This window comes from Myzus persicae, unplaced genomic scaffold, assembly GCF_001856785.1.
Source record: "Myzus persicae strain clone G006 unplaced genomic scaffold, MPER_G0061.0, whole genome shotgun sequence".
Lineage (NCBI taxonomy): Eukaryota > Metazoa > Arthropoda > Insecta > Hemiptera > Aphididae > Myzus > Myzus persicae.
Genome location: NW_019100692.1, coordinates 638,230 through 652,683, shown reverse-complemented (window position 1 = coordinate 652,683; position 14,454 = coordinate 638,230). Strand labels below are relative to the sequence as shown.

The 14,454-nt window shown below is 26.0% G+C and overlaps 1 protein-coding gene across 4 annotated transcripts; it reads left to right on the top strand.

The window, feature by feature from the left end:
• The first annotated feature begins 4,925 nt into the window (after positions 1 to 4,925).
• On the top strand, positions 4,926 to 13,798 carry LOC111042444 (zinc finger protein 699-like). 4 transcript variants are annotated; one of them, XM_022327081.1, is made up of 6 exons: positions 4,928 to 5,977; positions 8,010 to 8,104; positions 8,917 to 9,021; positions 10,484 to 10,718; positions 12,740 to 12,825; positions 13,632 to 13,798. In XM_022327081.1, the coding sequence occupies exons 2-5, from the start codon at positions 8,074 to 8,076 to the stop codon at positions 12,750 to 12,752; spliced, it is 384 nt and encodes a 127-aa protein (XP_022182773.1). In that variant the 5' UTR covers positions 4,928 to 5,977; positions 8,010 to 8,073; the 3' UTR covers positions 12,753 to 12,825; positions 13,632 to 13,798. The 4 variants fall into 4 exon arrangements, with proteins under 4 accessions (XP_022182779.1, XP_022182773.1, XP_022182766.1 ...); XM_022327074.1 differs by having other exon boundaries at positions 4,928 to 6,122; XM_022327066.1 differs by having other exon boundaries at positions 4,928 to 6,304.
• The last annotated feature ends 656 nt before the right edge of the window (positions 13,799 to 14,454 follow it).

Here is a 14,454-nt window from a genome sequence, read left to right as displayed (position 1 = left end):
CACGTGTTCTGCTGAGCGTAAAATTTGCTATGTTACGCACTTGTAAGACAGAGACAACACATGCAGGTATCACGTCCTCTTAAAATTAAAATATAAATTGTTTAATGTTTAGACTCAATACCATTGTAACTGAAATGAGTATTATGGGCCCTATACACAGGTTTATACGAGTCGCAGGGTGTGCCCTGGCACACCAGGCACACCCTGTAGATTCGCCTATGGTGTACGTCTTAGATACTACCTACGGGTGTTGCAGATGATTAAAACTTAAAAGTAGTGTATTTATTTGCGCATGTTACTTGTTGTAATTTTTTTAATTCAACAAATATTTTTAGTTTGATCACACAATTGCTATTAAGTTAAACCTCACAATATGTAAATTGCTAAAATGTTATTAATTGTTTTGTTAATTTTATTTATAGGCTGCAATATTGGGTATAGATATACCGTTTTTCTTCCGTGTGGGATGTTATACTATAACATAAGTATTATATTATGTGTGTATAATAAAGTGTGTATCATTTAAAAATAACTTTTACAAACCAAGAGTTATGTACAGAGTCATAATTTATATTATCTTTGATCGTAATAAAACTTTATTATGGCAATGTTTTAATAGTTTATTTATATAGATGATTGTATTTACCAATAAATTAAAAACAATAAATGAAAACCTTATAAATTATTAAAACATGTTTATTATTATTCTAAAGTACTTACCTTATTCTTAGGAAATCACAGTAATATTAAGAACAATTTAGTTTGTAATTAGTTAGTTAATATTTGGAACTTCAGAAGCATATTTACTATTTAATTTATTTTTATTATTTAATACCGGGAGAGATCTAGCCTCAGATATTATGTCCTTTAAGGGATGAAAATATACAAATTCAATACTTAGTCCTATATTTTTTCAAATGCCTGGAACATAAATAATTATGAACCCATCATAATAATAAAAATAATTTTTATAGTAGAGAATATATTTATTGTTACCTGTATGCTTTTTTCAAACTTATTTAATTTTAAAAATTCTTGTATTTATATTTAATCTATAATATTATGCATGATTTATACCTTACTTTGCATAGTTTCAAAACAATGATATTAATTATAAGGAGCGAAATAGTGTATAAAATAATTTTATTTTTTTTCATTTTAGATGAAAATATGTACCCAATATTAGATCCATTATGCCGATTCTTTTGTCCAAATAAATGTGGACGCTCTTACAAGAGGAAAAGTGGACTCACCCAACACTTAAATTATGAGTGTGGAATTGAACCAATGTTTAAATGTTTTCTGTGCGAAAAAAAATGTGCTCAAAAGTCAACTATGAAAATGCACATGAAAAATGTTCATAAAGTTATAGAACAAAATATGCTGCAGTAGTGATTATTTTTTTGATGTAAAAATAAAACATAATTGTAATACCCAACTTATGTCGGTATTTGTATATTTAATAATGTTATAAAATCATTTTAACATAAGATATGATAGTTTAACTTCAAATTTAAGTTAGTTAAATAACTTAATAGTTAGTTTTAATTTTTTATTAAACTTAAACAGTTTGACAATAAATTGTATTATTTTTTTTTATATATACGTTTAGAAGCAGATATTTTTTTATGTGACAAGAAATATAACGATTGTATTGGGTATCATAAAAATAACTATTTCTATATCTACTCTTATAAATTATATGATTATATTTGGTCATATTATGTAGGTACCTAGTTACTTATTCGCTATTGCATTCTAGGAAAGTATTATTTTTATTATGTATACTCTGATTAACTATTGTCTATTGCATGGATATTAAAATATATTCAATGAAATATAAGGCAATAAGTTCCTAATTTTATATTTAGAGTAATTACTAAATGAATATCTGTTGTGTAGATTCAAATCCAATTACATATTATTAGATACAACGTCTAATTCCATCACTGTGTCACAAGGATCTATTTGCGTCAGGTTCCATAAAATATCATTTTAAAGTTATTTAATAGTTTGGACTTGTGTATTTCAATTGAAACTAATGAGATATTTTATAGTTAGGTTTAGGTATCTTTTTTCTTGAAATGGAACTTTTTGTGATTATTATGTATTTTAAAGATTATTTTATAGATTTTTTATCTACTGAAGCATAGATTAGTTTATTGAGTTTATTCAATAGTGAACTGGCACATACACTACACTACAGTACATTAAAGTGGCTCATTGGCCGATACTTGGTTTTAGACAACTATCAATGGAAAAAAAATAGTCCTATTTGAAGATTATAATTTATAATAGATTTATCGCATTGGCATACACATAATTTGATTTTAAGATGACAACGGTTCTTTTTATTAAAAACCGATAAGCTCAAGCTGTTTTTAACAACGAGGACGTCACACTTTGCATAATATATTAATATGTTGTCTCAATGAAGCAAGAGCATTTTAAAATTGAGAATTTCTTATAAATTTGATTTCTGCCCTGGATCTGCCACTGCAGATAATGATAAATATACATTTACATTAATTTTTATACAAAGATAAGTACCAGATATAGAAATATATTTTAATCAAAATTTTATTTTTATACAATTTTTTCATCTTTTAAATCATTTATTTTCCAATAATCATTCTTTAATAAATCTACAACCTATTTTTCAATATTGAGAATAGCCAAACTTGAGAAACAGCATACTTGAATAAACTTGTTCTGAGCCAATTTTCGCCTCATTGAATAAATAATTATTTAGAACTTATAAATTTGAAATGACTATACAAATATTTGGAGAATATGGTTTGCCACCCCCTTCCCCCACAGCCATACTAAGTTGCAATCTTACCATGCCGCGTATTAAGCTCTTAAGAGGACATCAATTTTCTCTGTTTTTCAAGTTCGTAACATTTTAAATTTTAAGCTCATCAGATCACGTTGAGCTCCGTTACTTTAAAAATTAGAGTAGATTGACCTCTAATAAAATTTAAAGCTAAAATTATTATCTAATATCTACTGCATCACATATTCACATAGAATTTTCATTATATTTTAATTTTAAAGCGAGTTATGAATTTTAAAAATTGTGAATTGTTTGTATATCTTAAAATACTCATAACTCGCTTTAAAATTAAAATGTATAAAACAATTCTATAAAATGACCTAGATAATAATCTTAATTTTAAATTTAATAAGAGGTCAATTCACTCAAGTTTTTAAGCTAACGAAGCTAAACGTGATCTGATGAGCGTAAAATTTGCCATGTTACGCTCTCGTAAGACAGAAAAAACAATTGTACATTTGTACGTCTAACGTCCTCTTAACAACATCCAGCAACAATTCGTCAATACAGATCGCTGTGAAAATATAACACACTGCCGTCTGCCACACCAGGGTTAAGGATCTAAGCACCATATCCGTAGTCAAATTGACTATTGACTTAAGAGGACCTGTCACGGAAAAATTCCTTTAAAAACATAATTGCGCATTCCAATAACATGGGTTACTGAGTGGTCTTATTGTAAAAACACCTATAAACAAAATTGTAGAGGAGAGTTATATCTGGTTCCGTCAGAAGCCTGATTTTTGAAATTTTCATTTCTAAGTCTTAAAAATAACTTTTGAAAATTTTTAAAAAAAGTGTATTATTAATCATGATATAACTCATGATGTTTTAATGATATCAACAATTGGACTTATTAACGGAACCAGACAAAATTTTCCTCTAAAATTTTGTTCATAGGTATTTTTGCAATAAAAGCACTAAGTTATCCGTATTATTGGAACGCGCAAACTGTTTTGTAAGAAAAACGCATAAAAATCTGGTACTGCTACGTTATTACGGCAGCGTTCGACAACGTTCGTTACCCTCCGATCCGCTACAACTACCGCTTCATAGTTCATAACCGGTTTTTGACGAGTACACACCGCCAGCGATCAGCTTTACGCCTTTACTTTAAATAATATTATAATAATCATTAGTCACGGCGACATAAAAATAATAATAATTGTATTCATTAAGGGGACGCTACACCCGCATGTGTTGTCTCCGTCTTACAAATGTAGAACATAGCAAAATTATTTTTTGCTCGTGAAAGAACCGAGAAAGCTACAGTCATAATTAAGAAACGAAATTTTCACCACATAAAAAGGAGAACTTTGGCTGTGCAATATCGTTTTTATTTTTTCGATATCACTTATATGAAAAAAGTTATTATTGTTTCAAAATACATTTGTTTTTGTATTTTTCAAACTTGAATAACTTTTTTTGTACGTCCGATATCGAAAATATAAAAACGACATTGCACAGCCAACGTTCTCCTTTTTATGTGGTGAAAATTTCGTTTCTTAATTATGACTGTAGCTTTCTCGGTTCTTTCCCGCGCAAAATATGTTTTTGCTATGTTCTACGTTTGTAAGACGGAGACAACACATGCGGGTGTAGCGTCCCCTTAAATCGCAACTATCCATAATATAATATACTGGTTTGTACTTTTTTGATTTAAAATGTAAAATAAAATTATGAAAATTAGTAGAAATAATTATCCGATTTCGACCATTTTTTTTTCAACATGTTTGAAATGTTCCGATATATATGTTTTTTTCTGCTAGTAAAAAAAAAAATAATCCCGGTAAACCTTTTAAAGCTATTCATTCAAATACGCAACATTTTAAAAGTCCGCATAGGATTAGATTTTTAACTTATTGAATATTATTACCCATGGAGGACATCACACCCGCATGTCTTTTCTCCGTCTTACAAATGTACAACATAGCAAAAACTGTTTTGAGGGGGACAACTTTTATCTTTCTGTGTTGGTAGTAGTGGCTCCAAAATTTCAGAACATAATATAGAGTAGAAAATTATCTTTGCAACTACAGCTTGCCTATATTTTAGATAACATAAATGCAATAAAAGTTATTTGCTACTAAACATTTTTTTCTATTTGCTTATAAAAATTGATTGGATAATGTAATTAAAAAAGCACGCTGTTGCAATGGTAAAGTTTTTCTTTAAGGTCCCCACACACTGCCGAGGTGGCGGTAAAATGAGTCCGGACACAATTTACCGCCGCCGCTGCAGTGTGTGAGGACCTTAACGTGTTGTGAAAATTTGGTAGTTTACAACAAATATGATGCGAGAAAAGTTGTCCGGTCCAAAACAGTTTTTGCTATGATGTACACCTGTAAGACGGAGACAATTAATACATGCGGGTGTGCCGTCCTCTTAATCAATAGAATATCTATTATCTACTATACTACCCAACTGTAATAGCATAATAATTTATATCTTATGGTTTTGCTTTGACGTCTTTATCCCACGTCTTAGCCATTTCTATTTGCTACACCAAAAATATTGATTGGTAATAATAATGTAAAAATAAATTGTACTTTTGGCTATACTGTTTTTCACCCACGTGCTCGATAACAAGTAATGCTATCATAAATGATACAAATAATAACAATAAACATTAAACAATTATAATATTATCATTACTGAACGTACTTACTATCTAGATTGATAGTGTATAAGTTAGTCTGTTCGTGCTCCGTTGACCGTTCGTGCCTTGTGGTTACTAAGTTTCTACTTCTTAGTTAACTTTACTACTTTACTGTTTACCACCGTCTGCCCGCCTGGAAAGTGTCTACCTATTATAATTATTGTTACATTCTGTGTTACTGTTTCTAAGTTATAATTTACTGTTTAAAATCTTTCACAAAATATTAATTTGTAAAATAGTGTTCATGGTATTATATATTTTAACTATGATATAAAATGTTGATATATAAGTACACTACCTCAAGAATACTAATTTCAAAATCCAAGTCAAGGAATATTTAATTTTATACCTGTTTTCTTTTTTTGTTTTTAAATATTATAATGATTTTAGTAAATTGAGTTTTCATTCAATAATAATCCATCTCGGTGAAATTATTAACGATTACCTATTTTTTACGTAATTGATAAATGCCCCATTTTAATGTTAAGTATATTTTGAATTGTAATGTGTTTAGTGTTAGAGATTAATATTGCTGCAACATTGATTCAGTGTAATAATAGTGTGGTACATTATTTTAAAATTCTTGTACAATTTAAACTATTAATAGCTTACAAATTGTTATTCCTGGTGAGTTTTTCATAGAAAAAGCTAATATTAAAATATTAACAATGTTATATTACATATATAACTAACTAATCCCGTGCACTTTGCTGCACGTTAAAAATGCCAACTCTATATGAGACTCGATGGTGATGATGCGAGCAGTATATTATGTCTACCTACTGTGGATTGAGGACTCCGCTTGATGAGTACTTAATATTAATAATATGTTTTATTTTTATTTTGAATGCGGACATGCTGATGAGCGGCTATAAATGCAACTCAGTGACCTTTGTTGGCAATTTTTTTAAAATTCAGTTGTATGCATGCTTACACCTGATCTGCTCGATGAACCACTGCAAAAACAAATAACAATTTCTACAAACAATTTCTACTAAATATATTTATATTTCTCCTATGAACAATAGCTACCATATATAAACAAATATTTTCTTCGTTAATCTTAAAATTCCTGTTTGAGCAACTCCTCGGGTCGGAACTATCAGGTTCAATTGTGAATCAAAACCATCCAAAGGCATCACCTAAAAGCACACAAAAACATGTATTCAAATTTCAAATCGGTCGAGCCGTTTAGGAGGAGTTCAGTCACATACACACATACAGTAGAATTATAAATATACAGAAAGATTTACAAAATTAGAAATCATGAATTTACATTATTTATTTATTTTTAGTTTGACATAGGTAGTAACAATTCTATTCCATGGACATTTATTTTACAAATATCATAACTAATTTCTGTTTCAGTTTTACTTTTGAGATTGCTACATGCTCTGATATTATATACAACATAAAATAGGTATAAATATGACCTAGGCCTGCAAACATTAAATATACGCACGATAAAGAAGTTATAGTGGTTAGATCTGGTAAACCCAGCGCTCATTGATATATATGAGAGAATCGATTAGGTTGGTCAACAACTAGGCTTATGACTTTGTATGTTAAAAAATATTTTCCGTATGGAGATAATACAGCTTCATATAAGTGTAGTTAAGGCGTGGGATGGTACAGTATTCAATTCTACGATTCATAGCAATATCACACTTGCTGTGAGAATATTTTTTGTGTTTTTTTAAATGACCATCCTTGAGGGAGGTACCTGAATCGTCCCATATTCACACATCATTTTTGAGAGCCAAGCACCTTAACGTCACATGTTTTAGGAATTACTTAAATGAAATATTTTGAAGTTAGAATAAATTTAATAGAATAACATTTTGAAATATTAAAATTATAAAACACTTGTAATATTTTCTGAGTTTAATTTTTCAATATCACACTTCTTAACGATTCATTGTTCTTTTATTAACGATTGTCAGTATGTGGGACTCAAATAGACACAAAATAAAACAAATGTAATTTTTTGTCCCAACTAAATCCTCAGTTTTGCATCGTAGGTACAACTGTTTAGGTAATCATATTATCAAATCTTGACAAGTACAAACAAATCATAACTTTAATCATGTCAGTTGTCTGTAAATAAAATAAAAAAATCACATTGTTTTTTGTTATTGTACCATTATATAAATCTTTTATTATAAAACTTTATACCTAATTATTAAATATATGACCTAACATAACTTAGGTATGGATATTAAACTTAACTTATGTTAAGTAGCTATATATATATATATATGTTTTTTATATTCACACTGCTAATGATTTATATTTACAGTTATAATAATACTTTATGTTTTATCATAGTATATAAACATCTTCATGATACTATTTAAATTTAACTTAAGAATAAAATTATAAACATGATAGTTGTGTTGAGTTATCTATTAAAAATGCTTTTTGATTGCTTATAATTTATTACCACAATCAATTGAGTATTATATAATGTTAAAATTATTATTTTATTATTAATATTGACTATTTGTATTTCAGTAAATCGATATAATAACAGTGCTAAACAGAAATATTTTGGTGAAGATGCATTTAAGTGTACTCAATGTGGGCGTACATATCGTCGAAAGAAAAATGTAATAAGCCATATGAAATATGAATGTAATAAAGATCCTCAATTTGTTTGTACAATTTGTGGCAAAGCGACTTATTACCGCTCTAATTTTAAAAAACATATGGCTACAACACATCACATCTTCATGGCATAGATGAACTAATAATATTAAGATTATGATCTGCAATTATAGTCTTTTCTACATATTTTCCAAAAATAAAAGCATTATAATTTATACATAGTAATTATTCTATTAATAAATGTATTTTATTTAATCCTATTCATGAATCTGAAATTCCAAATAATTTGTATGTATACAACATTAGTATGCATATTTATGTATATTATATTTTTTCTAAAAAAAGTTGACTATTTAAGAAATTAGGATGTATTTTTTTAGTAAATTGTTACTATACAATAATTACTCAATTTCAGGATTATTGTATTATCGATCTAAAAAAAAAACTGTAGATCAATATTTTTAAATACAGAATTAAAATGTTCAATGCTTGTAATTTAAATAGATGTACGAAGTACTTGTTAAAATTTTTAATTATGGTTTTTGTTGCAATATATAATTTAGAACACAAGTGATGTATGTCGTGTTGCTTTTGGTATGTGCTTGTTTAAACATACTATTAACATTCACTATATTTATCTGATTTTGTTTGTACCTTATTTTCTTATCACAGTAAGAATTTTAGAGATCTATAGTAGAGATCACCTTTTTATACATTTATGCAAGTGTATTTAAGTGTAAAACTTCAATTATTATTTTTTAAATTGACATCCTTCGTTTGTTTTATTTCAACTAATTTTTCATTTTGTGTTTAGATATTTGGATTCAGAATGATGGAAAGTTGTATAACTGCCCAAACAAGAACTGTCACCGCAATTATAAAACTAAGCCAGGCTTATACAACCATTTAAAATATGAATGTAATGTACCACCAAAATACCATTGCAATATCTGTAACAAAAAATTTAAACAACCTGGAAACTTTAAAATCCACATGAAATCACTTCATTTTGTAACATTAATCAAAATTTAAAGTTTTAATAAATTGATATTGAAAAGCAGTGGCGGTTTGAGTCTTTATAACTCAAGGAGCAAGTTTATATACAACCCACCAACTACATTTACTAGGACCAATGTAAATTTTTAGGTTCTTCCTTAGTCAAATTTTTCATTAACTTTTACAATTTATGATATAGATACACTTATTTTTTATTTGAATGATCAATCTTCTGTTATGAATTATAAATAAACCTGTTAAACTTAAAACATTTTGTTTCCCGATTTTTGGGGTAGGAGCAGTCACTCCTAGTATTGTTATAAGAAGCCGCCCCTGTTGAAAAGTGCACATAAATCCATGATATACTATTTGTTCTTAGGAGAACACACTGTTGTTTCTGAGTCTGTTGTGTTCACATAACATAGAAAATTACCATTCTGTATACAAAATAGTTTACTGATTTTTAATTTAAAGATAAGAATATTTCTAAAGATTTATTATTATCATTTTTTTTTTATTATAAAATATTATTGTTATCAAATTATTGCCTTTTTAGAACTAAAATGTTTAGAAAATCCAAGATGTGTGCCATTTTGAAATTTGATGGTTGTTAAAGTAAGTATATCCTTAGATCAAAAATGTCAAACTATTGATTAATCAGAATATAAATTTCCTGTGTATGTGAGAGATAACGAATGACTAATGATTATATATCTTTGTACTATATAGAATATTGTTTATTAATAATCTCATGATGTATTCTACATTGTAAATAATTAACTACTCAATATTATTTTGTAAGGATAAAATTATGATTCTTTTAAATGTATGCACAAATATTTGTTATTTTTACTTATCAAAAGGTACTATATATTGTAATCTTAATTTGAACTTGTTGTTTAACTTTAGTTGAACAATCTGAGATAATCAAATTATGAAATTAATTTGTTCTTACTTTACTGCTTAGTAAGAGTAATCTCACTGTAATTGTTAAGATACCTTATAGAATTCATTGAATATTGTCTTAATGTTGTTTTTTGTTATTTATTGTTGTAATTTCTTAGTCTTGTAATTGTTTAAATGTATATATCTATTATGTTTAAATTAAAAATTGAATTACCTTTATAATATATTACCTTTATATATTAGTCCGATATAAGAAATAATAATAATTACTCACCTTAATGTAAGATTTTTCAAAATTATTTAGCACAATTTATTTTAAGCTTTTTGTTTGTAAAGAAAGCAAAAAACTTTATAATTTTTTAATAATTTGCTTGTTAAACTGTATTTCTTCATTTTGGCACTTCAATTATAACAGTGCATGGTTTACTCTTAGATTTTTTTTAATGTTAACTTACTAATAATATATTTTTATTTTACAGTTATGCCATTATTATTTAACCCAAAATCTGGAAGAATGAACAAATACCCCGGTCCATCTTCAGATGGTCTTTTTTATTGTACAAACCAATGTGGAAAAAAATATAAATCTAAACAAGCTATCAGTGTTCATATGCGTTATGAGTGCGGTGTGAAACCCAAGTTTTACTGTTCAGAATGTAACAAATATTTTAAACAACCGGTTAGCTTCAAAGCACATCAAATGAATGTCCACAAGTATGTAGTTGAATATACACAGTTTAAGTGTTCTATGTAGTATCATGCTTACAATAAGTAAAAAAACAATTTTATTAATTTATCCTAATGTAGAACTTCCAAAGTATATGTAAAGTTCTACAAGTAAAAAAAAGTCTGATATAAAATGATGTTAATTCTTATCATGTTGATTAGAATTAAAACATTTTTGTAAAAAAAAAAAATGTTTATATTTCTACTTTAAATTGTTTTATCATAGATAATCTGAATCTAAAAATTTTAAGATATTATTTGAATTTTAAAATAATGTGAATGGTTAATACTTTAAATCATTTTAAAATTGAACTTGAACACTTGTTAAAGACTTGTTAATCCAAGAACTTTAACTAAATAGTTTTTCATTGAAGTTGCTACTTGACCAGGATTGCCAAATTCTATTTTTATTTATATATCAATTAGCAGAACTTATTAACTCATCAATATCGTATAATTTAATTTTCTATATTTGTATACATATTGTATATTATTAGTAACAACTAACAATGTATAATTTAAATACATTTTTTCAATTAAAACTGAAAATTATATTAAGTGCCATTAATATCAAATATATGTAAAGAAAATGTTGTGCCATTATATAAACATTTAAAATTTTTATTACTTATATAAACATTATATCTTATAGGTATAGACTATTTTTGATGTTTTTAATTTATAAAATGATTACTTAACTGTTTCAAGTATTATATTCTATTGTTTAAACTGGTCTAATATGTGTATTATACATGCCTAATAAATGCTAGTTTTTTTTTTTTACTTCATATTTATTCATATCAAATCTGTTGTAATGTCTAACAGTTGTTCTAAGTCTTAACTCATTATTTAACATAAACATAATATTACATTTTAGTGATTTATTTCTAACCTTGTTATAATTTAATGAACAACGTACTGTATATAATGGTACCAATTTTATACCACAGATTGTTTTCATGTGATAGGTACAAGAAATTGTTTAACATTTGTTTGTGGTACTGGGATATAAAAAAGTTGATACACATTGTCCTAGATGAACTCAGAATGCTTCGTAATTTATATTGCTTCTTCTGCCACTTTAGTTTTCTAACTAACCTTCGAATTAAATTTTTATAAATAAGAACTTATTATTCTATATTATATATCACTATATCAGATATATTTTCTGCTTCATAAGTATAGTTTTTAATTTAAAACAACTTTACAATGAAACCTAAAAATTATAAGTGCTTCAAACTGTATAAATATATTTTTTCAAAACCTCAACAATTGACTTAATAAATTTCCATTCATCTATGTATTTTATATTTTTGAAATTTCCTTCAAAACTGAAAAATGTTTAATAAATAATTTATTTTTGTATACATATTGTAATTATGATTATATATGCTTATCTATCCTAGCGGTCTTAAAATAGTTCATACTTGGGCTAATTCATATATTTTTTTTTAAATTCTAAACTTGCTGATCCTTTTATAAAGACTTATAATGTCAAATTCGAGTAATTCATTCTATTTTTTTTATTCAATTTATAATTTTTGTTCTGGAGATTCAAAATTTAAAATATTAAGATTTTTATACTTAACATGATTTATTTTCATACTGTATTTTATTTTAATTTCTGATGCATTCTTCAAATTTATTAATTCCACAATTTTATACAGACATAAATATTAAATATTGTGCTAAAATGTTATGAGTACTATACCTATAACATACAATAAATTGTGGTATATTTAAAATTTTTATTAGAATTTTTCATTGTGATTTACTTCTATGGTGGTTGTTAGAGAACTGATCATATTTTTGGACAGTGGATATATCCTTTAAAAAATATTAATTTACTTCAATTACAATTTATATTATTCTATATTTTGTATGTATTTATTCAGTACAATTCTTTATTATAGACATCTCAGAAATGTTTTCTAAGCAATTATATCTATCTATATATATATATATTTGTTGAATAGATATGAATTATAATGTTGATGAATTCTTTTCAGTCTAATAGTTTGACAATTGAACTTGAAAGTTGTATTTTTTATCTATCATCCAAGATGAAGTAATTTTATTCAGACATTTTTTTGCTGTAAGTATCAAATATTTATTACTACTCAACTTAAATTTTATCTCAATATAATGGTGGACGCACAATATGAAAATGAAAAAAAAATTATTTTAATAATTATAGTTATACTGATAATACTTGTATTTATTATAAATTGTTGATGGTGGGAGGGGGGTTGAACCACTGTGGTCGTGTATGGGTTATTTCACCACTGTTTGGATTTAATTACTTTGGTTAGGTATTTTTTCATGATATTTAATTTTAAATAACACAAATTGTAAATTTTTTCATCTTTATTTTTAAATCAAAAATTAATTATTAGTCATTATTAAATGTAAATTACACAAAATACATCTGTAGGTTTGTTAACAGACAATATAATTGTACCTTACATTTTATTGTAAGTGCACTTTAAAATGTAGATTAAACATTAAACTATTATGAAATATTTAAATACATTTCTCAAATGACTGTTATAATTAATATAGTATATGTTATACTACTTCAATTACATATATAAACTTTTTTTGAAACAAATCTAAATATTTTTGTTTACTTTAATGTCCATTCTAGGTTTTATTATTTTTTTACTATAAATTATACATATTGTAATGTCTTTACTTTTAAACTTTGAATAATATACTTACAGTATATTATCCTTTTCAATATTATCATATGCAATATTGTCATACCATTATTACCTACCTATTTTAATAGTAGATAATGTTTTTAATTGCATGAATTTTGTTATATTTAATAATTATAATAGTCTTTCAAATAAAGTATATATTTGATAATAATTTGTAAATTTAAAAAAATGTTCACAGGTTGTTTATTCCATTTACCACGTTATTCGTGTGAGAAATGTGGTAATTCATATAAATATAAAGCAAACCTCCGTAGACATGAAATATATGAATGTGGTATTGAGAAAATGTTCATTTGTACAATTTGTGAACGTAGATTTCATCAAAAATCTAATTTAAATAGGCACTATAGTTTATTACACAATTTATAAGTTTAGCATAATAAATATAATCAAATATTATATAATATGTACCTATAGAAATGTATATCGATATGTTTTTACTGTTATAGCAATTATATATATATATCATACTATATCATTCTCTTATTATTCTGGATAATAAACTATTATTTCTGTTATTTCAGCGTTTCTCATATTTTGTTGATTCACTTACTCTTTGTCATCAATTTGATATAGTCTATTTTCACACAACAGATAAGAAATTATAAAATAGTATGTATTTATTATTATTAGTCACATAATAAATGTAACAATCAGAATAAATATTATAGAATTTAGTATGAACCTTGTGTTTTTGCTCAACTCACTTTTTTAAAAATAGATAATAAATGTATTCTCTAGTCCAAACTTACAGAAAGTTAATACGGGCACTTATTTTTGGTGTCAAAAAAGTGAAAATAGTTGTCGTGTATTCTATACTATAATATAAAATACTAGGATATATTATAAAAACTAAACATCCTGTTTTTATTTACGAAAATTATTCATTTTTAAGAAGCAATAACATATTCATTGTTTTCTAGAGAAAAAACCATTTCAAACAAATCAAATTCTACTTTTTCCAACCTTTACCCCTCCTTCAAGTTCTTATTTACGTAGTA